Source organism: Saccopteryx leptura, chromosome 1 (assembly GCF_036850995.1).
Source record: "Saccopteryx leptura isolate mSacLep1 chromosome 1, mSacLep1_pri_phased_curated, whole genome shotgun sequence".
Lineage (NCBI taxonomy): Eukaryota > Metazoa > Chordata > Mammalia > Chiroptera > Emballonuridae > Saccopteryx > Saccopteryx leptura.
In genome coordinates, this window is record NC_089503.1 from 384,327,637 (window position 1) to 384,354,890 (window position 27,254).

General features: G+C 60.3%; 1 protein-coding gene across 8 annotated transcripts; it reads left to right on the forward strand.

Annotated features, from left to right (window-relative positions):
• Nucleotides 1-78: 78 nt before the first annotated feature.
• TEAD3 (TEA domain transcription factor 3) lies at nucleotides 79-26,267 on the forward strand. 8 transcript variants are annotated; one of them, XM_066359574.1, is made up of 13 exons: nucleotides 79-211; nucleotides 9,094-9,340; nucleotides 11,761-11,825; nucleotides 18,288-18,350; nucleotides 18,556-18,618; nucleotides 21,497-21,634; nucleotides 21,751-21,800; nucleotides 22,392-22,453; nucleotides 23,074-23,207; nucleotides 23,326-23,499; nucleotides 23,702-23,842; nucleotides 24,446-24,598; nucleotides 24,794-26,267. In XM_066359574.1, exons 2-13 carry the CDS (start codon nucleotides 9,163-9,165, stop codon nucleotides 24,905-24,907), a joined length of 1,335 nt encoding a protein of 444 aa, XP_066215671.1. In that variant the 5' UTR covers nucleotides 79-211; nucleotides 9,094-9,162; the 3' UTR covers nucleotides 24,908-26,267. The 8 variants fall into 8 exon arrangements, with proteins under 8 accessions (XP_066215671.1, XP_066215678.1, XP_066215670.1 ...); XM_066359573.1 differs by lacking the exon at nucleotides 79-211 and adding an exon at nucleotides 566-657; XM_066359576.1 differs by lacking the exons at nucleotides 79-211; nucleotides 18,556-18,618 and adding exons at nucleotides 566-657; nucleotides 19,427-19,438.
• The last annotated feature ends 987 nt before the right edge of the window (nucleotides 26,268-27,254 follow it).

Consider the following 27,254-nt stretch of genomic DNA (forward strand, 5'->3'; position numbering starts at 1 on the left):
CCGGGGCCCCGGAGTGGGGGGCGGGCTCTCGGGCGGGAAAGGGAGCTCCTCCTCGGCCGCTGCGGACTGGGCTGTGGGGTCGGGAGCCCCGAGGCCCGTGCGCTCCGGGGCGCTTCGTGACGCGGCACCCGGGCCTCGACCTCGACGGGAGTCGGTTCTCGAGGCGGGAGCTCCGCCCTCGGCCCCGCCCAGGCCCGGGCTGCAGATTCCGGTGGGCTACTGGGCTTCGGCTCGGCGCGCAAGGGGAGGTTGGAAGCACCGCGCCCGCGGGCGAGGAACGGGGCACCCGGGCGCAGGCAGGCCGGCCGGCCGGCCGCGGCCGCGGGGAGCGAAGCGGCGGGGTGCGCAGCGCGAGCGCCGGGGGGCGGGCCCGCGTGGCCCCGCCCCGCAGGCCGGGGCCCGCCCCCTGCGCGCCCCGCCCCCTGCGCGCCCCGCCCCCTCCTTCCCGCAGCCCCCACCCCCCGCCGGGCTCCTCAACACAAACTTTCCGTCCCGCTCGCTCCCTCCTCCGCGCCCGGCGCCTCCCGCTCCTGCCTGGCTCATTCCGCACATTCCGGCCAGCCCCCTCCCCACGACCCCCCTTCCCCGGCCCCCCTCTCCGCTCCCTCGGGCCCGGCGGAGCGGCCCGGCCGGAGCGCCCCCGCGAGCTCGGACCAGGTAAGCCGGGAGGAGGCCCTGCTGGGGAGACGTGGTTGGTGGCTCGGTTGTGGATCGAGGAATAGGGGGTACTCGCGGGAGGCTGGGTCCCCGAACTATTGTCCATCCGGAGCCGGAGCCCCGGATTTGGGTGCCGGGAAGTTTAGAGGGAAGGCGGGGGGAGCTCTCCGGGAAGCCCCGCCCACCCTGCCACCCCGCCGCGACCCGGACGAGTCGGTCGGGGGAGGTAGGGAAGCCGGGAGATTGTCCCCGGTGCCGTCGGCTGTCCCAAAGTCCGCCTATGGGGTGTCAAGACAGGGGTCCGGGGGCCACATGGTTTGGGGGTCTTGCCACGGAGGCGCTGGTAACCCAGGGCACCGGGCCCCGCCGCCCTTTGGACTCCAGGCTCGCGCTCTCCGGAGCCTGCCCGGCCCCGGCTTCACGCAGGCCGCGGGCCCGGCCTCCCGGCGCCCAGGCCGGCTCCTGCGCGCGGTGCCCGCGGCGGCGCTGGATCGTGGCGGGTGTCTGGGAGCAAAGCGGCGCTCCCTGGGCGTGTGCCCCCTGAGACGCAGGGGCTTAAGGTCGCTCCAGTCCTGCTGCCCGTGTCGGGGTGGAGGTTCGGAGTTTGTGCCCCGAGCGCAGCGAGCCGCGCTCCAAAGGCGGCTGGATTTGGGGCCTTCTCTTCACCACACTTCCCCGGAGCCCTTGTTTAGACTTGAAGTTTGAGGGAGGCTTGTCCTGACCACCGCCCCCACTACCACCACCATTGTCTGTCCTGCCCTTTATTCCTGCCTTGGGAGGGAAGGCCCCGAGTGCCTGTCTGCATCTGGTTTCCAGCCTAGCCAGACCCTGTCACTGAGACCCCGCTCTGTCCCCTTTCTAGGAGAGGGGCCCAGTCCAGGGCGGAAAGATTCTTGCTGGACAAGTGAGAATGAGGCCCTGCGGGGAGGGCTTCTCAGGGGGCACCTCCCTCTGTGTCTTCCCTCCAGGTAGAGGCAGAGCCAGGTCAGGCCTGGACTTGCAGCTCGGGAGATCAGGGGATAGGGGTGGGGGCTGGACACGGCCCTGAGGGGCTGGTGCCCGCGGCAGCGCTGTGTCCTGTCTCCTGGGGCCTGGTTCTACATACACACCGTCCACCCACAGGAGACACCTCCTTGACCCGAATGCCGGGGCGGCCTGGTCACGGAGGGAAATCCGAAGTCCCCCAAAGCTGCAGGTTTGAGAGAACTATGTCCTCCTGCCGTCCAGCTTTTTGTAGTTCCTTTTTGAAAGGTGTCACCCCGGGACATGTACCTGTGGGCCGCTGGACCCCAGCTCACTCTGTGGGCAGGGGATGGACAGACGTATCTCCTAGGAAATAGGGCTCTGGTGAGGGTGACCTTGTGGGCCCTGATGCCCCCGCCTCAGAGAGAGGTTGGGAGCCAATGGGAGTCCGACGACCTGTTGGGCCTTTCCCTAGCCCTTTAGGGAGAGAACAGTGATTAATGTTAATTAGTGCATTTGGGCTGGGGAATGACTGAGTAGGATGGTCGGTGATTGGCAGGACCGCGCTCTGTGTGTCTGTCTGTCGTGCGTGTGTGTGTGTCTGTCTGTCTGCCTGCCTGCCCTGGGCCCTGCTCCTGCCCTCACCCTCAGAGTGTACCTGGTACATTCTGTCAGTTGCAGAAATATTAAAACTAGAAGGAAACATCTCAATGGAAGAGGTCAAGAAGTTAGATATTAGATATCTGGTCCCAGCTGGGCATCAACTGTCATCTTGGTGGGCCTCTTTCAGCCTCAGTTTCCCTGTTTGGAATAAATGACTCCTCAGGTCCCTTTCTCTGAGCCCCTCCTGGAGTCTCTGTCTCCTGGTCAGCCAGCCCTCTGTCCCTCCCATCATGGAAGCTGACCCTGGCGGGCCCTGGAGAGGTGTGTGGTGACCCCGTGGGCTGAGGAAGAAGGTGAGGACAGACCAGGGGTCGCGGAGGAGTAGCTAAACCGCATGAGCGTGGCTGAAAAAGTTGAGGGCAGCAGCCGCAAGGGCCAGGATGGCCAGGCGGAGTTGGGGGGCTTGCGCTCTGAAGTAGCGATGGCACCTGGCAGGCTGGGAGGGACGCTTGGTATTCAGAGGCCACTTGGATAGCGGGCCCCTCTGCTTGACCCCCCGACCCCTCTAGGGGCTCGGTGTTCAGCTGGAAGGGTGTAGGAGCTGTCAGTCCTCCTGCCCACGCCCACGCTCAGGAGGAACTGGGGAGAGAAGTTCGTGTTTCCCAGAGAGGAGGGTGGGGAAGGGGTGCTGGTATTGCCAGGCCCCAAGGGGCTGGGAGGGTCATGTGGCTCTACCGACTGCAGCTTTCTGCGGAGGTAGCCCGGAGGTCACACTGTCTTCTTCCCACACGGAGGCTGCAGAAGCTGTGAGGTCCCACGGGTGGCCTTGAGTCCCCGTGGACCTCTGGGGAAGCCCTGGGGCCATGGCAGGAGCATGTCTGGTCAGAGCTGGAGCAGAGGTCAGCAGATCACCTCGGCTCTGTCCCTGTGGCCCTGCCCTGCCCTGCCCTGCCCTCCCTCCTGGTGTCCTTCCAGCCTAGGCTCGTCCGCAGGAGAGGTGTTGCCCCCATGGAGGGGACACCGGGTGGCAGAGGGCTCCACTTGTCCCCTCAGGGTCCCACAGGAGACTGTAGGCAGGGGCCAGAAACTCCTGTCACTGCAGGTCCCCGAAGTCCCAGCCCTTGAGGTTTCCTAGAGTGCTGATTGCTTCCTGTGCTCTCTGCCAGGCCCGAGAGCACAGGAAGTGATGGAGGGAAGCGGGAGTGGAAGTGAGTGACGCTGGCTGTGTGTGAGAGAGACGGAGGGGACCTCCTGGGCGGGTGGGTGCCCGCGTGGGAGAACCAGGTAAAACCAGTTTGCTTGTGTGTGGCTGCGCGCGAGGCTGGACGGACACACAGGGAACCTGTATGGGATGTTGTCGGTGATTTTGTAACCTGCCTGTGAGTGAGAGAAACGGGCGTTCTCTGTGTGTGACTGATACTGCGTGTGCCCAAGAGATGCTGTGTGAAAGATGTTCTCGGGGTGCAACTGTGAGTGGCCAATCACACAGGGTGTTTGTGAAGGCTGCTGTCCGCTTGATGGTCAGTGCGCACCCGTGTGTGATGCTGGCTGGGATTCTGATGCTCTGTGTGTGTGAGGGGCACAGCGACTGTATGTTGCTGTGTGTGTCGGGAGTGGAATGAGTAACGTGTGACATACGACGCTGTAGCGTGACCACTTGTGATGCTATGTGTGTGCAAACAGCGTAGGAGATGGGCCCACATTTATATAAAGTCTGATGGTGTGTGTGTGTGTGTGTGTGTGTGTGTGTGTGTAAGCTCTGGGACATGGTGGGCTGTACCCCATGCCGTGGAAGCGAGCTCAGACGCTGTTGTGATACACTGTGTGCAGTAAGGTGTGTAGGTGAAACTGAGCATGCTGAGGGACTGGGGTGTGCCTGAGACCGGCTCTGTGGGTGGTCACTCTCTGGGATTGCCTGGGACTGTGGGACAGTGTGGGCGACGTCCTTCAGGGCTGTACCAGACACGGTGTGGGAGACCGTGTGTGACGAACTCGGGGGCCTGTGGTCCCGATGCCTGTGGCGTCTATGTGGAGGACCATCAGATAGACAGCTGTTAAAAACAGGAAGGGATGTACTCCATGCCACGGAATGATGCACAGAAAATGGTTAAAATCATCCATTCTATTTTATATATTTTTTATCACAATAAAAGAAAAAAGCCAGGAGAGAGATGCGGGTAACAGTGGGCGAGCAGGGCAGGGTGAAGAGGACTGAGTGAGAGAAACCTGTGTGTTTATAGATGACATTGTGACTCACAGCCGGGGGACGGACGGACTGACTGGTGGCAGCTAGTGGGTGACTCGGAGGGCAAGGGGCCTGGGTGCAGGCAAGCTGGGGGGGGGGCACTGGCATGTGACCTGAGAACCTGGGACTTAGTCTCCCCAGATACCCACCAGCTGTATCTCTGTTCCCCCCAAACTTGGATACCCAGCTGTCACTGGAGTGGGACGAGACGAGGAGACAGGACAGAAGCTCAGCGTGGGGGTGCAGGGAGGTCTGGGAACGGGTCCCCTCTCCCTGCAGGTGGTCGGAGGGCTCTGAGTGGCGACCTCCCCCTGCACTGCCCATGGGGGAAGGCACAGGCAGTGAGGACCAGCTCTGAGGAAGGGAGCCTGACGGGCTCCCCTGTCCCTGAGAAGCCTGTGCCCTGGGTAGTTGGGGGGGGGGGGGGTGTGCACAGTGTCTTGATTCCCAAATTGGAAGCACATTAATGAGCGGGGAGGGAAGGAGCTGCCTCCCCGCCCCCCCCACCTCCCTTTTAGTTGGCTCTGCAAATTGCTTCCTCCTGTAAAAACCCCAATCCTGCTCCAGGGAGGAGGGTACTCCCTCCCCAGCCTGGCAGGGTGTGGCCGCTTGGCAGGGTCCCTCAGGGGTCCTTGGATCGGAGCTGGGGGAGGCAGACACCATCCCCACCCCACCCCACCCCCCACTGTCGGGTTCCCACCAGAGCAGGGCCACTTCTAGGGTGGGAGCCTCTGGCAGCTGGAGAACAGCTGGCCTTGCTGTGGGGGTGGGTGGGGGATGGGGGGGTAAGGCCTCCCTTAGCCTTCATCAACTCCCCCCTCCTCAATCCCCTGGCTGGCCAGCCCAGCCCAAGTTTGGGGTGGGAGTCGAACGGAACTGCTGATTTCACTGGGGTCCCTGCAGGAGGGGACGGCTGCTGGCTACTGGACCTGGTCGGGCCACCAGCTTCAGTTTGTCCTTCCAGTGGGTCTGGTGAGGGGGAGGGATGAGAGTGGGGGGACCCTGCCTGGACTTGTCTTGTCCGCATTCCCCACCCACCAGGGCATAGGCTCTGGGGAACCCAAGCTTCAGGACTGTCCCCTAACCTTGGAGGGGAGAGTGGTCTGGAGGCTGCAGGGGCCTCTGCTGCCGCCCCAGTTCCGGCCTCCGGCCTCCGGCCCTGGAGCTGTCCAGCCAGTCATGGCAGCAGGCCTGGCCCTGGGGTGGGGAGTGGGCAGCTGGGGGCCCCTTCTCTTCCCCAGGGCTCCGGAGCCTGTGCACTCAGGCCCCAGAGGGCCCGCTGGTCAGACAGGGGGCAGAGGTAGATGAGGCCACAGGAGGTCCACAGCCTCGTGTCATACCAGGGCCTCTGCTGAGGGAGGTCACCTGTGAAGAGGGGAGGGCAGACGGGACAGGAGCAGGGCTCTCCTGGTCATGATGTGGCCCCGGGGTCCTTCTGTCATTGTTCTCGCTCCCCCACCCCCGCTGCCCCCCTACTTGACTGGATCTGAGGGCACTGAGCTCTCCCCTCTCTGCCCCGCACCCCTCTCCTCTCTGCCCCGCCCTGTCCCCCCTTCCTCTCCAGTCTGGCTCACTTGGGTCTCTTTCCCTCTGTCCCCCGTTAGTGGCAAAGCCCAGCAAGGCAGAGGTTCTAGACCTGGACTAGCCTCAGCAGGAGCTGGGGGGCTGGAGTGGGGTGGGGTGAGGAACCTGCCGCCCTCCCAGCCCCTCTCTGTACGGGGAGAGACCCTGCCCTGGGCCAGGACTGCCATGCCCGGGCCCTGCCCTCACCCCAGGCAGGGGCCCGAGAGGCCTCCCCTCCTCCCTCCCCTCCCCCTCCCCCACGCCTGAGTGTCCAGCCCTGCAGCTGTCTGTCTGGGGGAGCCCCAGCGCCCCCTCACATCCCTGGGCTGGGACCCGGTGTTTGGGGGGTCTGAGGGGAGGAGGGTGGTGCCTCCCTCAGCAGTGGGTCTGGGCAGCCCGAGCAGCAGGCCGGATCCTCACGCTGCCCCCCCACCAGCCCCAGCGTGCGGTAGGACCCAGACCCCAGTCAGTCCCCAGCCGGGTACAGCTGCTTGCCCACCTTTGCCCGTGGGAGGGCCTCGGCCTGGGGGACACATAGATTCGTCTGGGTGTCACGTGGGCACATGTGCTCTGTGCACGGCTGTGTGGCATGGGGGTCACCTGTGCGCCCCTGTGTTGGTGCCTCTGCCCACACGAGTGTTCCTAGAAAGTGAGTCTTGTACGTGTCGCTAAGCGGGTGGAAGGGGCCGGAAGGTGGTCCTTCTTCTCTCCTTGACTGTCCTTGCGGCCACCCCCTGGGCTCCCCTCCCCCTCACCAGCTGCCAGCAGTCCCGGCCAGGGGCCGCCCCACCCCCCCAAGTCTGTCCCAGCTCCCAAGCGCTGCTGTGTTCGCCATATTTGGCCACAGTGCTCCTGCGGGGGGCGGGGCGGGGCTGACATCACCCCAGAAGGGGGGCCACCGCCTGGATGAGGGGAGGGGACAGAGACTTGGGGGAGGCAGGAAAGTTGCTTTGACAAGTCGGCGGCCAGGGCCCCCTGATGCACTGGGCCTCCACTGCCCTGAGGGAGGCCGCTGGGAAGGATTGGGGGGAACGTGGGGGAGGGGTCTCAGCTCACTGTAGCCCCTCTGCTGCCTCCCCCCTGAGAGCTTGTGACAGTGTCAGACTTGGGGGGAGGCCCTGTATCCCAGTTTCTCCAGTATAGGAGTCCCTGTACCCTCACATTTTTATTCCAAGGACTTGGCTTCGGAGGTTGAGGAGGACAGGTGATGGCCAGATAGCTCCCTGGGGTGAGAGGCAGGGGGAGTGGAGGTTTGTGGCCATTGACCGGTCTGGGGCATGGCTCCCTCTCTGCCTGGCTGCCCTCTGCCCGAGGAGATGTTCCTGGCGGTCTTGGTGGTCTCACCGAAGGGGCTGCCGTGGTGTTGGGAGTAACACTAGAGGTTGCTCCAGCCACTTGCACTGGGCGGGGCCCTGGTCTGGACCCAGTGGGGGGACTCAGGACGGGTGCCATGACAGCTGGCCTTCCTTTCTCGCTTCAGATGGTAGAGTTTCTTAGCCCCATCTTCTTGGTTAGGAGATGGAAGCCAGACTGCCCGGGTTCAGAACTCTGCTCTGGCGCTTACTTACGAGCTGTGTGTTCTTGAGCAAGTTGCTTAACCTCTCTCTGATCATGGGTTTCCTCACAGGTAAAGTAGGAATAATACTAGTGTCTGCCCTAAAGCTTATCATGAGAATGAACTGAGTCGGTGTGTGTGTGTGACATCCCAGAACGGGCCTGCCTTTGGCAGGTGCTGTCGTTAGCAGTGTCATTAAGTCTAAACAGCACATCCCCCTGCCTTCAGGCCCCCGGGCCCTTCCCATCCCATGCCACGAGCCGGCCCCTTCCAGCTTTCCCAAGCAAACAGGGAGCCCTACAGGGAGAGAACCTCCACCCATTCGGCAGGACTTGGAATTCATGTCTGGGGGGGAAGAATTTCCTTTTCCAGTTTCTGAGGGCGTCCCCACCTTCCTGCCCCTACCCCGGGTCACCCTGCAGCCCGGAGGAAGTCCCAAGACCTAGCTGTCTGGGGCTCTGAGGCGCCCAGGACCCTGGTATACAGGGGGCACGCGGATTCCGAAGTCGACGGGGGATAGGAGGGTCGAGGGGTTGCCTGTGCTGAGGGCACTGGCCGGGTGTGGTCTGAATGAATAACCCAGCCCGGCCTTTGCAGGGAGCCCCGAGTTCGCAGAGCCCGGGCCTGTCCGCGATGTGGGCCAAGGCAGGGGCGGGCATGCGGGTGGTTTACGGGCCCAGCCGGCCGCTGTGGGCCCAGAGGTGCAAGAACAGGAAGTGGGATGGAGGAGCCGGCCGGGTTGAGCAAGGCTGTTGGCGGGTACCTTCTCAGTGGCTGCCTTGCCAGCCGATGTCTCTCCCCTGCCAGTCCCGAGGAGGCGCTTCCTGCCCCACGCCCCGCTTCCCTGGCAGGGCTCTCCAGTGTTGTCTCCTGGGGAGGGCAAAACCTCACCCTTCCTGGGCCTGGGACCCCCCTCAGCCCACAGCAGGCCCTCAGCACAGCTGGACTGGTGCTGGGGGTGGACAGAGGGGTATGGTTGCGGGGGTGGGGTGGGTGTGTGATGGGGATCCCACGGCTGGGAGCCCCTCTGAGAGCTGCAGACACACCGGGCCCCCCGTGACCCCCCTTCCCCTTGGATGCCATGCTGCCTTTGACAGCTGTGTGACCTTGTGAGCCTCGATTTTCCTCACCTGAGTCGTGGGCATGACTCCCGTGCCCTCCCTGCCTTGCCCCTGAGCACTGAATGAATGAGAGCGTGCTTTGACCCCCACAGCAGCGCTGGGTCGACAAAAGGCAGTAGTGTTGTTACTGGGCCCCACCAGTGTTCAGGGTTGTCATGAGTGGTGTTACGAGCCAGACATGCAGTTGTCCTTGCTGTGAGCTCATTCCATTTTACCCTCCAAACCTCAGGGGACCCTCTCCTCCTTCTACAGGACCGGGGTGCAAACAGGTGAAGGCACTCGCCCCCTCCCCAGGGCCACGCAGCCCCTGCACCTCACCCAGCACCTGGCCCTGGGGAAGGGCACGGCCCGGCCCTGGTCCTCACCTCTCTGTGTCTGCTCCCCAGGCTCAGGCTCCCCAGTGGGCTCAGGCCCAGAGCCCAGGGCAACCAGCACAATAGCGTCCAACAGCTGGAATGCCAGCAGCAGCCCCGGGGAGGCCCGGGAGGACGGGCCCGAGGGCTTGGACAAGGGGCTGGACAACGACGCCGAGGGGGTGTGGAGCCCGGACATCGAGCAGAGCTTCCAGGAGGCCCTGGCCATCTACCCGCCCTGTGGCCGCCGCAAGATCATCCTGTCGGACGAGGGCAAGATGTACGGTGCGTGCGTGTGGGGAGGCGCAGGGACGGGGCAGACGGGACGGGTCCTGGGGAGGCAGCCAGCCAGCTGGGCCCTCCTGGCCCCTCCTCCTGCTCTCTGCCCCCTCACCCAACCGGTTTGGCCAAGTCCCGAGGCTGCCAGCCCGCCGTGGGGCGAGTCTGGGCGTGCAAGCCTGTGTGTCTGGATCCTCCTCACAAACAAGCCAGGCCGGCCCCCTCCACCAGAGCTGGGCCCACACCTCGACACCCCCATCTGCTCTTCCTCTCCTCCCCACTGCTGGCCTGGAGGTTTCGGGGTGACTCAGTGGGCCCGGGAAACTGGGTCATCCCAGGGTGCTCCGGGCTAGGCCTGAGAGAAGGTCCTTGGCCCCGGGAGGGTGTGGGGGAGCCCGAGGGGTGAGGCCTGGGGCGGGAGTCCCCGCACTGAGCAGGCAGGGTTTCCCACTTGAGAGTTCCCTCCAACGTCGGCCTGTGGGAGGGGAGGCCCCGCGGTGACACGGTGACACGGGCCTGTGGCGGGGGGGCTGGGGAGACTCGCTCATTCCTCGGACCCCTCCCCGGTCCCTCCGCCTCCCCTGGCCTCTCTCTTTGCCATCGTGCCCACCACCTGCGTCCAGGAGGGAGTGTCCCCCTCTTGTCCAGCTCTGAGAGGGCTCTCCCAGAACTGCATTTTTGGGATAACTCAACCCTTCTTGGCCTGGCTCTTTGCCAGTTCCCCCCAGCGCTCCCTGACACCCTAGGGCTGAGTGAGACAGGCCCTCAGCCTGTCCCTCCCGGCGTCCAGCACCATGGCGGGTACAGGAAGGAGGCCGCTGGGCCGGGGCTCGGGGCTGCCCCATGTCCCCTGCCCCACCCACTTGCCACTCCCACCCCCTAGCACCAGAGTGCCACTCCCGGGGCAAGCAGATGTTCCCGGGTGCCTTCCACAGGGCGGGGGCGGCAGGCCCCCACTGCCGCCACCCAGATGGCCGGGGCAGCCCCACAGGGTATTTTTAGACTGGGTGGAGGGAAAGGGGTGGAGAGGGGCAGGCTGGAAGGGAGGAGCAGCGGGGCTGGTTCTGTCATCAAAGAGGAATTTGGAGAATGTGGCCATTCTGGGGAGCTGTGAGGTTCCGGGGCCAGGATTTGGGGGGGTAAGACGTATACCCCGCCATGGGGATGCTGACATAGGCTCGGCCATGGGTCCCGGGCCCCCCTCTCCCAGGGCCGAGTCCCCTGGATGCAGGCCAGCTTCTGGACAGAGAGTCCGTGGTGCTGAGTGGTCTCCTCTACCCAAGGCTGACTGACAGGCAGTTGGGTTCTCTCACAGGGCGGGAGAGACACTGGTATCCAGTGACACGGGGGGCACAGGCTCAAGGTCACAGTGACAGGCTCAGTGACACAGATTATCAGTGAAGGAAGCGTGTTGGAGACCATCCCAGTGGTAGTCAACCTGGTCCCTACCGCCCACTAGGGGGCGTTCCAGCTTTCATGGTGGGCGGTAGCGGAGCAACCAAAGTATAAATAAAAAGATAGATTTAACTATAGTAAGTTGTTTTATAAAGATTTATTCTGCCAAACATAGCGAAAATTCAACATAAAGTGCTTGGTAAGTAATTATTATTATATGCTTTAACTTGCTGTAACTCTGCTTTATAAATTTTATAAAGTAAAGTGACTTCCCTACTTTATAAATCATCATTACTGTGGAACCGGTGGGTGGTTAAAAAATTTCACTAGTAACAGAGATACAAAAGTGGGCGGTAGGTATAAAAAGGTTGACTCCCCCTGAACTAGTCTCTCCTGCCTGTTTTACCAGCGAAGGAAAAGGACTTGTCCAGGGTCTCCCATAATGATTGGGACATGGGGGGACAGCTAGGACCCAGTCCAGAACACACTCTCTCTCTCTCTCTCTCTCTCTCTCTCTCTCTCTCTCTCTCACACACACACACACACACACACACACACACACACACACGGCGATGTCGCCACGACATCTACGCCTGGGCCAGGCCTCACTCAACGCAGGGATAGGTACACTCAGAGATCTGCAGCTGGTGACAAGCCCTGCAGGAAGGAAGCCCTGCTGGGGGCTGGGAGAGAGGGGCCCAGCTGTCCCGTCGCCCTTGGGCCACACCTGCTCCTGTCTGTCTGCGGGAACCTGTCTGGCCTCCTGACATCGTCCCACCTCCTCCTCCTTCTCCTCCTCCTCCTCCTCCTCCTCCTCCGCTGCCCCTCCCAGCCCCCTCCCCCAGTGAGCGGCCCCCAGTCCTGAGGCTGTGGGGGGAACTCCCAGGACATTCCCAGCAGCACCCTCGGTTGCCGGCTAGTGCCCCTGAGGGTGGGGGTTGCGGTGCAGAGGGGGGGGAGGGGCCCAGCATGGTTTCCCGTCTCCCGCCACCAGCTCCTCACTCTCCCCCCCTCGCCCCCATCCAGGTCGGAACGAGCTGATCGCACGCTACATCAAATTGAGGACCGGGAAGACTCGGACCAGAAAGCAGGTAAAGAGACTCAGCCGTGGCCCCTCTGCCCACACGCGCTCTCGGCACAGGAAGGGGCCGACCTGTCCCACTGTCCGGCCGCCCCCGCCCTCTCCGTGGGACTTCACACCCCGCCGCGCTGCGTCATCGCTCTGCCCGTCCTGTCTGACCCCCTCCCCACCCCGCCCAAGACCTTTGGTTCAGTGACCACAGATCTGCCCCACAGGGCAGCTGTGGCAGCTGCGTGGTCCCTGCCCTGAGAGGCCCACTGACCGGTCAGGGATCAGACGGGCGGACGGGTGAGCGCAGAGCAGGCAGCCAGCGGAGAGAGGGGTGTGCGCTGTCGCTGGCTGGGGGACAAGCCTCTGACCCAGCCCACGCAGGGGGAGGGGGCACTGGGAAGCTGCCCAACGGAGGTGACACTCAAGAAGCATTTTAAGTAGAAACAGAATTTAGCCAGGCGGGAAGAGGGAGTGGGGTTCCTCCTGGCTGAGGAGGTTGGGTACGCAGATAATAATTGTGAATCCATACAGAGTGAACTTGATATTAATTGATTTGGTCCTCACAGCCACCTTACGAGATAGGTACAGTCATTATCTCCATTTTACACATGAGGAAACTGAGGCATGGGAATGTTAAGTAACTTCCTCGGGGTCGCTCGGCTGGTCGGCAGGGGACCGAGGGTTCAGTCCACCAGGCAGGGAAGAGCCTTCAGTCCACAGCGTGGGCTGTGGTGGGGGGTAGAGGGAGGGGTAGGAAGCACTGCGGGACTTGGAAGGGGCTAGAACGGGGCGTGGCAGGTGGCAGGAATGCCGGCCCAGGAGCCCTCGGGCAGTAGGTTAGGGCCAGGCAGAGGCAGGGACCTAGATCACCAGCAGTCAGTGGTGGCCCGGCTGGTGGCAATGGTGAGAGGGTAGTGGTGGTGGGCATGGAAACACGACGACTTGAGAGATAAAGATGAGTTGACTTGCAGTCCAGGGAGGCTGGCGGTGTGGTGACGGGAAGGCTGGAGGGAGTGGGTTCGGGTGGGGTGCCCGGGGGGCGCCCGGGAGGGGTGGCAGGCAGGCTGGAGGCGAGGCGCGTACCCAGAGGAGTGGAGGCCGCCTCTGACCTTCAGCCCTCCCCGCCTGCCTGGGGTCTGGGTGGGGTGGGCCCTCTGCACCCATCTCCGCAGACCCTCCGCGTGCATGGGACAGGCATTTATGAACACCCTCCTGGCCAGCTCATGTCACACAGCCTTTCATTTTCTTATTGAGCGTCTACCTTGTGCCAAGCACTGTGGATGCAGCTGGGAACCAGGCGGTCAAGGGCCCTGTTCCCAGGAGCCTGGGAAGGCGGGGGGAACACTGACAGATCAGACCCACCCCCCACCCCGGGTTCAAAGCCCTGCTCCCTACCTGAGGAGAGGGGGCGCTTCTCCTCCAGCCTCTTTTCCTGGGCCAGTAGATTAGCAAATCAAGGAAGACCCTCCGAGCAGAGTAAGCACTCTACAACAGTGGTCCCCAACCCCCAGGCCTCAGACTGGTACCGGTCCACAGAGAAAAAAATAAATAACTTACATTATTTCCGTTTTATTTATATTTAAGTCTGAACAATGTTTTATTTTTTAAAAATGACCAGATTGGCCCTGGCCGGTTGGCTCAGTAGTAGAGTGTCGGCCTGGCGTGCAGGAGTCCCAAGTTCGATTCCCGGCCAAGGCACACAGGAGAAGCGCCTATCTGCTTCTCCATCCCTCCCCCACTCCTTCCTCTCTGTCTCTCTCTTCCCTTCCCGCAGCCAAGGCTCCATTGGAGCAAAGTTGGCCCGGGTGCTGAGGATGGCTCTGTGGCCTCTGCTTCAGGTGCTGGAATGGCTCTGGTTGCAACAGAGTGACGCCCCGGTTGGGCAGAGCATCGCCCCTAGTGGGCATGCCAGGTGGATCCCGGTCAGGCACATGCGAGAGTCTGTCTGACTGCCTCCGCATTTCCAACTTCAGAGAAATACAAAAAAAAAAAAAGTACAGGCTCAAAATCTTGAGTTACTAAATAAATGGGGCAAGCAAAATAGCGGGAAATTAGAAATTATTGAACAGACTGCTTGACACAGTAGCTTTGATTAACATGATAGATGGAAAGGATGGTTTTACTGGGCTCCAAAAGGCATTTAAAAATTAATGTAATCTGTCCTGACCTGTGGTGGCGCAGTGGATAAAGCGTCGACCTGGAAATGCTGAGGTCGCCGGTTCGAAACCCTGGGCTTGCCTGGTCAAGGCACATATGGGAGTTGATGCTTCCTGCTCCTCCCCCCTTCTCTCTCTCTCTCTCTCTCCTTTCTAAAATGAATAAAAATAAAAAATAAAAAAATAAAAAATTAATGTAATCTGTAAATAAATGTGAGAATTCAAATATACAGAAATCTATGGAATAAAGTTATGATCTCCTTTCACATTAAAAAAAAATGACCAGCCTGACCTGTGGTGGCGCAGTGGATAAAGCGTCGACCTGGAAACCCTGAGGTCGCCGGTTCAAATCCCTGGGCTTGCCTGGTCAAGACACATATGGGAGTTGATGCTTCCAGCTCCTCCCCGCCTTCTCTCTCTCTGTCTCTCCTCTCTCTCTCTCTCTCTCTCTCTCTCTCTCTGTCTCTCTGTCTCTCCCTCTCCTTTCTAAAATGAATAAATAAATAAAAATTTAAAAAAAAAAATGACCAGATTGCCTCTGTTACATCCGTCTAAGACTCACTCTTGACGCTTGTCTCAGTCACGTGATACATTTATCCGTCCCACCCTAAAGGCCGGTCCGTGAAAATATTTTCTGACATTAAACCGGTCCGTGGGCCTGATTGGGCGGTGGCGCAGTGGATAGAGCGTTGGACTGGGATGCCGAGGACCCAGTTTCGAGACCCCAAGGTCACCAGCTTGAGCGCAGGCTCATCTGGCTTGAGCAAAATAAAAAATGCTCACCAGCTTAGACCCAAGGTCGCTGGCTCAAGCAAGGGGTTACTCGGTCTGCTGAAGGCCTGCGGTCAAGGCACATATGAGAAAGCAATCAATGAACTAAGGTGTCACAACGAAAAACTGATGATTGATGCTTCTCATCTCTCTCTGTTCCTGTCTGTCTGTCCCTATCTATCCTTCTCTCTGACTCTCTCTGTCCCTGTAAAGAAAAAAATAAAATAAAATAAAATAAAAAATACTTAAACCGGCCCTGGCCGGTTGGCTCAGCGGTAGAGTGTCGGCCTGGCGTGCGGGGGACCCGGGTTCGATTCCCGGCCAGGGCACATAGGAGAAGCGCCCATTTGCTTCTCCACCCCCCCCTCCTTCCTCTCTGTCTCTCTCTTCCCCTCCCGCAGCCAAGGCTCCATTGGAGCAAAGATGGCCCGGGCGCTGGGGATGGCTCCTTGGCCTCTACCCCAGGCGCTAGAGTGGCTCTGGTCACGGCAGAGCGACGCCCCAGAGGGGCAGAGCATCGACCCCTGGTGGGCAGAGCGTTGCCCCTGGTGGGCGTGCCGGGTGGATCCCGGTCGGGTCGGGCGCATGCGGGAGTCTGTCTGACTGTCTCTCCCCATTTCCAGCTTCAGAAAAAAAAAACACAAACAAACAAAAAAAAAGAAAAGAAAAGAAAAAATACTTAAACCAGTCCGTGGCTCAAAAAAGGTTGGGGACCACTGCTCTACAAGGTTCTGCTGCTGCGGTTATTAGTACTGTCCTTAGAACCAGAAAGCCGTCCTGGCTGCGAGGGAAGGCACCGACTCAGCGGGTCCTGCTGCAGCCGGAAGACGTGTTTGCAGGAACCGCAGTGTGAGCGGGGAGGGGCCGAGGGGCCTTGCGCTCCGTCACTTTGGTCACTTTGGTCACTTTGACGTGAGGTCCAGAGAGGGTAGCAGAACGGCCTTCCTTCTGGGCCCAGCATCAGATCTGCTCTGGACCAGGCATCCATGAGGGCTGACTGTTCAGTGAGGCTTTATTTTAATTACAAAATGAAAGCATAAAGCAATAATTATAAATACAACCAGCTGCGGGCCGCCTCAGTATTAAACACCGCTGGCCTTGTCATTTCGCACGGGTGACCCTCCCCTCACTTAATTTTTTTTTCTTAGAAGTCTGACTTCTAATAGCTCCTTAAAAGGGGACCCATCCTATGGTTGGGAGGATGCCTCTGTGTGTCTCAAAGAGCAAGCAGCGAACAAGCTAGGTCGCTTTAGTTTTTTAAAAATACAGTTTCAGTTTTTGTTTTTTACAGATATTTACAGTAATTGGTAGCAAGCCCAAAGCCTCCATATTAAAAAAAAACAACCAGAGCAGCAGCTAAATATGACATTAGGATTAAGTCCTGTGTGACTTTCAGATGTCACAGAGTTGGCCATTTGGAGATGGTCCTGTGTGCCAAGGCTCGGGAAGCGTCCAGCTAGCACAGCTCGGCGGTGAAGCAGGCGGGCTCTGGAGCCCCACCAGCTGGGTTCGATTCCCAGCTCCACCTCACCTGCAGCTGTGGGATGTTGGATAAGCTGCGTAACCTCTCTGTGCTCTGGCTCCCTCCTCTGTAAATCGGAAATAATACTAATAACACCTTCTTAGCGCTGGCGTGGGGAAAGTGCTAAGGACCATAGAAGGTGTGCTCTTAAACGTTGGTCACTGTCCAGACGTGAAGTAGGCGGTAACCTGGCTGGATCTGCGTCGGATTCCTGCGCGTCCGCTGTGTCCCAACCAAGGAGTGTGGGGGCTGCTCGGCATCAGATACATAGTACCGTTTAGTCTGCCATTAAAAAAAGAAAGGGTGGGCCCTGGCCGGTTGGCTCAGTGGTAGAGCGTCGGCCTGGCGTGCAGGGGACCTGGGTTCGATTCCCGGCCAGGGCACATAGGAGAACCGCCCATTTGCTTCTCCACCCCACCCCCTCCTTCCTCTCTGTCTCTCTCTTCCCCTCCCGCAGCCAAGGCTCCATTGGAGCAAAGATGGCCCGGGCACTGGGGATGGCTCCTTGGCCTCTTCCCCAGGCTCTACAGTGGCTCTGGTTGCGGCAGAGCGACGCCCTGGAGGGGCAGAGCATCGCCCCCTGGTGGGCAGAGCATCACCCCTGGTGGGCGTGCCGGGTGGATCCCGGTCGGGCGCATGCGGGAGTCTGTCTGACTGTCTCTCCCCGTTTCCAGCTTCAGAAAAATACAAAAAAAAAAAAAAAAAAAGAAAGAAAGGGTGCCTGACCTGTGGTGGCGCAGTGGGTAAAGCATTGACCTGAAATGCTGAGGTTGCCGGTTCAAAACCCTGGGCTTGCCTGGTCAAGGCACATATGGGAGTTGATGCTTCCTGCTCTCCCCTCCATAAATGAACAAATAAAAAAATCTTTTTAAAAAAGAGAGAGAGGCCTGACCTGTGGTGGCGCAGTGGATAAAGCGTCGACCTGGAAATGCTGAGGTCGCTGGTTCGAAACCCTGGGCTTGCCTGGTCAAGGCACATATGGGAGTTGATGCTTCCAGCTCCTCCCCCCTCCTCTCTCTCTGTCTCTCCCTCTCCTCTCTAAAATGAATAAAAAAAAAAAGAGAGAGAGAGAGAGAAAGGAACTGGTGTTTGTGTATGGGCGGGATAAAGCCAACTTGCAAAGAAAGCCAGCAGCAATTGCTGACAATAAAAGCGTGAAGCAGCCGAGAGGAGCCGTGTGCTTCCTTGCGTTTCAGGGGAAACGGCGACCTTTACGGTCCTCGGAGGCTCGGGGCCAGGCCCTCGACGAGGTCAAGGGTCTAAGACGCTGTGCGAGCCCACGGCACCCAGCTCCGGACCGTGATTAGCACGGGTTTGCCGGGGAAGGGAAGCTTCCGGGAGACGGGCTGGAGAAGACGTGTAATTAAGAGCACCTACTGTGTGTTGGTGTTTCCTGCCACTTGTCAGTCCGAGCAGAAGGAAGGCGTGTTGGGTTCGCAGCTGTCCGAGCAGAGCGGGAGTAGGGCCGGCCTGGTTTGCAGGCCAGCAAGCTGTCGGGGTGACAGGGAGACTCTGGCAGGGGTACGGGGTGGGGGTGGGGGCTTCCTTAGAGAATACGGCCTCACGTGCAAGCCAATGGCCTGCGGGAACATCGTGGTGATTGCGGGCCCCTGTGTTGCGAATCAGAGAGAGATGTCTCCCTATGAGAAGCGCAGTGAGGGAGAGTCAGCACCCTGGGGAAACGCGTGGGTCCTCTTCCCCTGGGTGAGATGCAGTCCACCGCGGGGCGCACGGCTTGGCCAGCAGGGCCTGGAGTGGGTGTCCGCGCTCACTGGGCCGGGCGCTCTCACGCCATCCACGACCTATACCACTATAAATACGTGCGGCCCGAGAAGCCACTATGGGCTCTGGTTCTAAACAGGGCTGAGCAGAAAGCAGAACTGTCAGGGCTGCGGAGTCCGTCCCACCCCCTACCCCCCACCTCCGTCCCCAGAGACGAGGGCTGGGACGCCCCTTGCCCGCGGCCGCCCCAGGCTGCGCCTCCTCACTGTCTTGTGTTTTCCTCTCCGGCCGGGCGCGGGGCGGCCCCCAGGTGTCCAGCCACATACAGGTTCTAGCTCGGAAGAAGGTGCGGGAATACCAGGTCGGCATCAAGGTACGTTGGGAGCCTGACCGGGGCGTCCAGCCCCGCCGCGGCCCCTCGCCCACAGCGCTTCCGCCGCTGTCTGCGCACGTCTCGGGCCTCCGCCTGGCCGGCTCTCCGGCCCCGCCTCGCCTCTCCTCTGGCTGAAGCTCTGTCCTGGCCTCTCCTTCCACTCTCTGCTCTCTCTCTCTCTGTCTCTCTCTCTGTCTCTCTACAGGTCTCTAGCCACTTGCAGGTTCTAGCCAGGCGGAAATCTCGGGAGATTCAGTCCAAGCTGAAGGTATGGGGTCCCTTGCCGCTCGGTCGGGCCCTGCCCAGGCCTGTTGCTGCTCTTTGACTCCCCAGGTCAGGGCAGGGAGGGGGCTGAGGAACTGCTGGGGGTGGGGGTGGGGGTCTCAGAAACACACGCAGCAGCCAGGAGCCCAGAGGCTACAGGGCCCCCTCCAGACACGGGGTGCGAGCCCCAGGGGACAGTCAGCGGGGCGGTGAGGAAGGGGAAGACCAGCGAAGCCCTGCTTCCCTTCTCCATTCTCCTTGTTTTCCTTCCTCCTCATCGCTGCTTGCTCCTTGCATGGGGACTGCAGGTGGGCCGGGGGTGGGGTGGGGGGACGGATTCGGGGTATGGGCTGGAAGCGCTCTTGCCGCGGACAGGGCCGTCCCTTGCATTGGACACTCACACTGGGCTGCTCTGCGCCTGGGGATGTCAGATCCTGGGGTTTCTCGGCCTGGACTGTGCCGGGGCCCTTGTAGGCTGCGCCTTCCTCTCTGCCCATCGCTGCCCGGCGGGCTGGCACGCTGCCCTCCCCCGCTCTCCGTGCCCACAGCACAGCTCCCGAGGACATGGACGGACGAAGGGGTGCCGGGGTGGCCTCCGTCATCCTACCCTGTCCAGGGCGCCCCCAGCTGGCAAGCACTCCCTGTGGGTGGCAGTGAGGGGGGCGGAGGTCCACAGCCACCTCTGAGCTCCCCTGGGCTCCTTGGAAGCTGAGAGCCAGGGGGACACTGAGCGGAGGGAGGGGGGAAGACACGTCCCCGCCCCGTGTCACCTTCATCCGTGCCTCTTCTAACCTGTTCTCCCTCCTTCACAGGCCATGAACCTGGTGAGTAGCAGCGCCCCTCCTCCAGGGGGGCCTGGGGCAGAGCATGTAATACAAGCTTTTCAGATTATGGATTGTAAATCAATTTCATAGGTTTGCAAATGGAGTTTTGTTAAATGAAATATAGTGGTTCTCAAACTTTAGCATGTATCAGAATCACCTGGAAGGCTTGTGAAGACATTTGCCTGACCAGGTGGTGGTGCAGTGGATAGAGTGACGGACTAGGATGCAGAGGACCCAGGTTCGAAGCCCCGAGGTCACTGGCTTGAGCACGGCTCATCTGGCTTGAGTGTGGGGTCATCAGCTTGAGTGTGGGGTCGCTGGCTTGAGCATGGGATCATAGATATGACCCCATGGTCACTGGCATGAGCCCAACGGTTTCTGGCTTGAGCCCAAGGTCGCTGGCTTGACCAAGGGGTCACTCGCTCTGCTATAGCCCCCCTTCAAGGTAGGGCACATAGGAGAAAGGAATCAATGAACAACTAAGGTGCTGCAACAAAGAATTGATGCTTCTCATCTCTTTCCCTTCCTGTCTGTCTGTCCCTCTCTCTGTCTCTCTCTCTCTCTCTCTCTCTCTCACACACACACACCACACACACACACACACACACACACACACACACAAAGACAGGTTTCTGGGTCTCACCCTCTAGCCTTTCTGAGTCAGTGGATCTGAGCTGGGGTCTGAGGATTTGCATTTCTAACCAGCTTTCAGGTGATGCTGGTGCTGTTGGTCCAGGGACCATACTCTGAGAACCACTGGTGACCTAGAATAGAAAATATGACAGTGCATGAAACAAAATAAGGGGAACTATTCTGGTACATACTGGGTTATAAAATAAAATAAAATTATTTCTGCCTGGCCTGACCTGTGGTGGCGCAGTAGATAAAAGGTCAACCTGTAGTGCTGAGGTCACCGGTTCAAAACCCTGGGCTTAACTGGTCAAGGCCCATATGGGAGTTGATGCTTCTTGCCCCTCTCCCCTTCTCTCTCTCTTTTCTCTCTAAAAATGAATAAATAAAAATCTTTAAAAAAATTATTTTTGGCCCTGGCTGGTTGGCTCAGTGGTAGAGCGTTGACCTGGCGTGCGGGGGACCCGGGTTCAATTCCCGGCCAGGGCACATAGGAGAAGCGCCCATTTGCTTCTCCACCCCCCCCCTCCTTCCTCTCTGTCTCTCTCTTCCCCTCCTGCAGCCAAGGCTCCATTGGAGCAAAGATGGCCCGGGCGCTGGGGATGGCTCCTTGGCCTCTGCCCCAGGCGCTAGAGTGGCTCTGGTCGTGGCAGAGCGACGCCCCGGAGGGGCAGAGCATCGCCCCCTGGTGGGCAGAGCATCGCCCCCTGGTGGGCGTGCCGGGTGGATCCTGGTCGGGCGCATTCGGGAGTCTGTCTGTCTCTCCCCGTTTCCAGCTTCAGAAAAATACAAAAAAAAAATAAATTATTTTTGCCTGACCAGGCAGTGGCGCAGTGGATAGAGCATCAACCTGGGACACCAAGGTCCCAGGTTTGAAACCCCGAGGTCACGGTTCGCACACAGGCTCATCCGGCTTGAGTTCAGGCTTCTCAGCTTGAGCGCGGGGTCACTGGTTTGAACCCAAAGGTCACTGGCTTGAAGCCAACCAAGGTCATTGGCTTGAGCCAAAGGTCTCTGGCTTGAGCAAGGGTTCACTGGCTCAGCTGGAGCCCCTCGGTCAAGGCACATATGAGAAGCAATCAATGAACAACTAAGGTGCTGCAACTATGAGTTGATGCTTCTCATATCTCTCCATTCCAGTCTATCAGTCTCTCTCTGTCTCTGTCTGTCTGTCTCTAACCCCCTCTTGCAAAAACAATAACAACAGCAAAATTATTTCTTACTGTGGACTGTGGTTAGAGGGCGAGGCACACTTAGGAGACAGGCCTAGAGAAGGGCGGGGCTCTCCTTAGGCCATAGAGCAGCGCTGGGGCTGTCGGCCCGATCTGGGCTCCCTGAGCCTGGAAGGCCTGGGCGGGGGGCCCTGAAGCCAGCCCTTGTCCTGTCTCTGGCCTCACCCGGGCTTCACAGGACCCGTCCTTCCCCTAGGATCAAGTCTCCAAGGACAAGGCCCTCCAGAGCATGGCGTCCATGTCCTCCGCCCAGATCGTCTCTGCCAGCGTCCTCCAGAACAAGTTCAGCCCACCTTCCCCTCTGCCCCAGGCTGTCTTCTCTACTTCCTCACGGGTACAGGGGTCCCGGGAGGTGGGGCTGGGGGGAGGCACTCACGTCAGGGCCTGGCCGTGGTGAGGGTCGTGGATCCTGACCTCGCCTCACCACTGGGCCTTGTCCCATCCCCCCAGTTCTGGAGCAGCCCCCCTCTCCTGGGACAGCAGCCTGGACCCTCTCAGGAGTGAGTATGGGGACATGTCCCTCCCACACCCCCTTCTTTCCCTTGGCAACCCCACTAGACTTCCCCTCCCATCTGGGTTCCAGCAATAGCTGAGCAAAGTTTACATTCAAAAAACAGAGGGATGGCAAAGGCCAGGAAGAGAGCTAATGTATGTGTCTATTCATTCGTGTGTTTGTTCATTCATGGCCTCACTCGTCCTCTGTCCTTCAATTACTTTCCACTCAGTTCATCTCCAAATTCACCTCTCAGTCAGTGAGTCAAGTAGTCGAGTACACTTGGTTCCTTCAGTTCTAAGATGACTTCCATCAGAGACACACCCTCAGTGTAACGAGCAGCGGTTTAGGGCGGGGTTGAAAAATGCTGTATTGCGCACGTCCATTGTGAGATGCAGCAGGATTTTTACAAAAGTGACAATGTGAAGAAAACAAAAGCTTGTGAGTGAGTTAGCTCGTGGGCCTGCCTTTCTGGGCCTCCGCAGGAAGTCTGGGTGGCTCCCTGTTGGGAAATCCCAGATGAGAACCCAAGTGACTAGACCAGGCGGAAGGTAGGGAAGGGTGTGACCCTCTAACCTGGCTGTGCTCCCGTCTGCAGCATCAAGCCCTTTGCACAGCCAGCCTACCCCATCCAGCCGCCCCTGCCGCCGCCGCTCAGCAGTAAGTGCCCCATGAGACTGCCGCCACCACCTGTCCCTCCCTTGGCACCTGCTCCTCTGCGCAGAAGACCTGGGGCCCTGCTGTGTGTGTGTCTGTGTGTGTGTGCGCGCACGCGTGCACACTGGGAAGGGGGAGGGGTGGCCTCTACAGGGATGGGACAGACCAGGAATAGCCCCCTTACCTTTTACAATGTTGCTTCCACAACTCTGCTAGAAGCACACAGCACTAACAGTACTACACTTATAGACCGTCTGGATATAAAATTCCTTATAAGGAAATCCACCAAAGTCTTAACAGAGCCTCAGTCTCCCTAGGTGTTAGGATTCTGGGTAATTTTTATTTTTCCCTCTTGACTTGTCTATTTTCTGTTTGAATACACCTTAGTAGTGACAAAGGAGATATTCGCGCTGTTCATCCCCGGGGCCACCACACACAGTCACGCAGGTTGTACACTGAACAAGGACACCGGGCATAGTCGTCAAGGTCCAGCCTGGGTTCCCATTTTCTAATTTGCACAAAGGCTCTGCGTGTGTGTGTGTGTGTGTGTGTGTTGAGGGGGCAGCTGTGTATGTAACCACGTGCAAGCACCCATGGCAATGAGGGTCCTTCTTGTCACCCAGGTTACGAGCCCCTGGCCCCACTGCCCCCAGCTGCTGCCTCTGTGCCCGTGTGGCAAGACCGCACCATCGCCTCCTCCCGGCTGCGGCTCCTCGAATATTCCGCCTTCATGGAGGTGCAGCGCGACCCTGACACGGTAGTGTGTTCGTGGGCACGGTGGTCACGGGGTGGGCAGCTACAGGGCAGGTCTGGCCCCGCCCCCGGCCCTGCACACTTGGGTGCCCTCCTGACCCGGTACTATGCCCTCCCCACAGTACAGCAAACACCTGTTTGTGCACATCGGCCAGACGAACCCTGCCTTCTCGGACCCGCCTCTGGAGGCGGTCGACGTGCGTCAGATCTACGACAAGTTCCCGGAGAAAAAGGGGGGACTGAAGGAGCTCTACGAGAAGGGTCCCCCGAACGCCTTCTTCCTGGTCAAGTTCTGGGTGAGCTGCCCCGCCCTCCCTGCTGCGGACAGCCCTTCCCCCAGGGGCAGTGCAGCTGGGCCACGACAGGACAGACCACCTTTCTCCCTGGGGCAGGCGGGCAGCACTGGAGACGGGTGCTTGGGCAGGACGCGGAGGTGGCGTGCCGGGAAGCCACCCTCCGGCCTCCAGCGCCTAATGCCACCTCCGCCCTCCCCTCCAGGCGGACCTCAACAGCACCATCCAGGAGGGCCCGGGCGCCTTCTACGGGGTCAGCTCCCAGTACAGCTCGGCCGATAGTATGACCATCAGTGTCTCCACCAAGGTGTGCTCCTTCGGCAAGCAGGTGGTGGAGAAGGTGGAGGTGAGTGGGGGCTGCGGGAGGGCAGGGGGGGGCAGGAGTAGGCTGGCGGAGGGGTGAGGAGGGGAGGTGTGGGCAGGCGAGGGGGGCCAGGCGCAGGCTGGCGGAGGGATGGGCAGGGTGGGGGCGGGCAGGCGCAGGCTGGGGGTCGAGCAGGCAGGATGGGGTTGAAGTGGGCGTGGGCGGAGTGGGGGGGGCCAGGCGCAGTCTGGCGGACGGATGAGCGGGGGGGGGGGGGGGGGGGGTTGTTCAGGCGCAGGCTGGGGGACGGATGAGGGGGGGGTGTTCAGGCGCAGGCTGGGGGACGGATGGGGGGGGGTGTTCAGGCGCAGGCTGGGGGACGGATGAGCGGGGGGGGGGTGGTGTTCAGGCGCAGGCTGGCGGAGGGATGGGCAGGCTGGGGGTCGAGCAGGATGGGGTTGAAGTGGGCGTGGGCGGGGTGGGGGGGCCAGGCGCAGGCTGGCCGACGGATGGGCAGGGTGGGGGCGGGCAGGATGAGGTTGGGGTTGGTGGGGGGGGGGCTAGGCGCAGGCTGGTGGGTGGGCGGGCCGGCATGGGGGTGCCAGGCGCAGGCTGGCGAAGTGACGCCTTCCCGCGGCCCCGCAGACGGAGTACGCCCGGCTAGAGAACGGGCGCTTCGTGTACCGCATCCACCGCTCGCCCATGTGTGAGTACATGATCAACTTCATCCACAAGCTGAAGCACCTGCCCGAGAAGTACATGATGAACAGTGTCCTGGAGAACTTCACCATCCTGCAGGTGAGGGGCGGCGGTGAGGGTGTGGGGGCCCCAGGAGGGCGCCAGGCTCAGGGGCCTCAAAGCGGAGGTGGCCAGGCCCACTGCTCAGAGACAGAGACAGAGACCGAGCCCCAGAGGGGAGCAGGGTCTGCTCGGCCCCCATCCCCTGAGGCCGTGGGCTGCCTACCCACCTGAATCTTCCTGCCCGGCCCCCAGGTGGTCACGAGCCGCGACTCCCAGGAGACCCTGCTTGTCATTGCTTTTGTCTTCGAAGTCTCCACCAGCGAGCACGGGGCCCAGCACCACGTCTACAAGCTCGTCAAAGACTAGGGTGCCCCCCGCCCCCACTAGCAGGATGCGGGGCGAGCGTCCTTTCACACACCTGCCTGGCACCCCCGTGGGCCCGAGATCGAGGATTCATCTGCCTGCCGGCCCAGCCCCGGGAGGCCTCTCCACCTTCCCGCAGCACACACACTCCCTGCCACTGTTCTGCGCTTTATTTGTGGGCGGAGAGGGGCGGCTCAGCGGCGGGGCCGCCTGGCCAGGATGCCGAGCCACCGCCACCCAGTTTCCCAGCCTTGCGTGAATGGGAGGGCCGCGTGGGCTTGAGTGTGTGCGGCCGCCAGCCTCTCGGCAGAGCGTGATGCTCGGGTGAGGCGGACTGCGGGGGGATCTGGTGCAGACCGAGGTCAGGAAGGAGCGAGGGGCTGCGGCTGGCTTGAGAAGAAGAGGGAGGGGCCCCGCACTGTCTGTGCACCTGCTGTGTGCCATCCTCAGACCCTGCGAGGCCCGCGTGGGCTCTGGCGTGGGCTCGGTGTCTCAGAGATGGTAGGCAGAGTGGGAGTTCCCACCGAGGGCCGCCTGTCCCCCCAGAGACGGGTTTACACTACCTCCCTGCAGCGGACCGGCCCCACACTGAGGCGCTGGTGCCAGCTGGCTTGGGGGCCCCCTGACACCGGCAGAGCTGCGTCTGACCAGGCCCGGGAAGGTGGGCAACGGGTACCGGGCACCGGTGGGGCACCTGTCAGCCCACAATCCACCACGGCCTCGGGGGCCGCCTGCTCCGCCTCCCCGAAGCTGCCCTGGCCCGGGTCCTTTGCCAAGCGCCCCTGCCCCCACCCAGCAGCCTCGGGTGGAGGAAGCCTCCGGGAGCAGGCCAGGCTCAGAAGTAGACTTGAGGGTCAGGTAGAAGATGGCGTCCCAGCCGCTGGGCAGACCTGTGGCCAGGGCACAGGAGGCAGTGAGAGGCTTTGGTGTTTTCTCTTGCCCGAGGCTGGTTTGGTGAACTGCTGGTGGGTGCCTGTCCCCGTGATGCCCACCTGTCTCCCACCTGGAGCAGCGGCTCCCCAGACCTGGCCCTGGGGTGGAAGGTTCACCCCGCCTGCCTCCTCTCCCAGACACCCGGGCCCCTCGGCCCCGGCCGCCGGGTATTTATGAGTTTCATATGAAGTACTGTGCCCTTCCCTTCCTCACCCGCCCCGCCCCTGAGCTTCCTGAAGGTCCTCACAGTTTGCCTATCGCTCAGGCCACCTCCAAACCCAACCTAGGTTTTATAATGTATATTATATATTTTTTGTGTATTTTTTAAATCCAGCTGTGATGGGTTATATCATAAACGTGGCGCAGGGCTGGGGCAGGCGCCCTCAAGGCCTGCTCAAAAATGAAATTAAAGTTATTTGTTTGTGGGTTAGTCGTGTGACCTGTTGTGTGGACCAGCTTCCGGGGGGGGGGGGGGTGCTCCTACCTTAGGTATTGGTGTGTCACCCCGCCCCATCTTTGCTGGGTGACCCCAAGCCGTACCCACATTCAAAATAGGTATGAGTCAGGCTTAACCAAATAGCTCGGTGAGAGCATCATGTTGACACGCCAAGGTTGCAGGTTCGATCCCCAGTCAGGGCACATACAAGAATCAACCACTGAATGCAAACATAAGTGGAACGACAAATCGATGTGGCTCTCTCCCTTCCTTTCTCTAAAATCAATACAAAGCTGTGATCCAGGGGTCCCATGGAAGCGGTCCAGCCCCCACCTCTCTCCAAGCCTCTCCTGCCATGAGTTGAACAGTGAACTGTACCCTGAGCTGCCCTGAGCTTTTCCTGTTGCTGCCTGTCTCTCTCGATAACAATGCCATTTGTTTTTGTCTTATGATCTAAAATTCAAACTAAAGACCACCTTTGGCATCTTTCTGCCTCGGAGGAACCAGTTACTTGGACGAAATAGCTTTGTCTCACTCAGTTGTGTATATTTTTTTAGGATTTTATTTATTGCTTTTACAGGCCAGGGTGAGAAGTATCATCTTGTAGTTGCTTCACATTAGTTGTTCATTGCTTGCTTGTTGCATGTCACAGGTGCCTTGAGCAGGCAAGCCCAGGGTTTCAAAATGGCTACCTCAGCGTTCCAGGTCAATGTTCTAGCCACTGCACCACCCCAGGCCAGGCAAGGAATAGCTCTGTCTCTCTGAGTGAAGTGACTTGCCAAAGGTCATACACCCACTGCGTCGGGCCCCGTGCTAACTCCCCACGGTCTTCTTCGCAGTGTACACTGCTGTTCTCACCCGCCGCCACGCTCCTCAGGAGGACAGAGCCTCAGGGAGGGAGGGTGCTCCCAAGTGGGTGGTCCTAGCAGGGGAAACCAGACTCCAAGTTTCTCCTGTCTGCCTGGAAAAGCACCGAGCAGG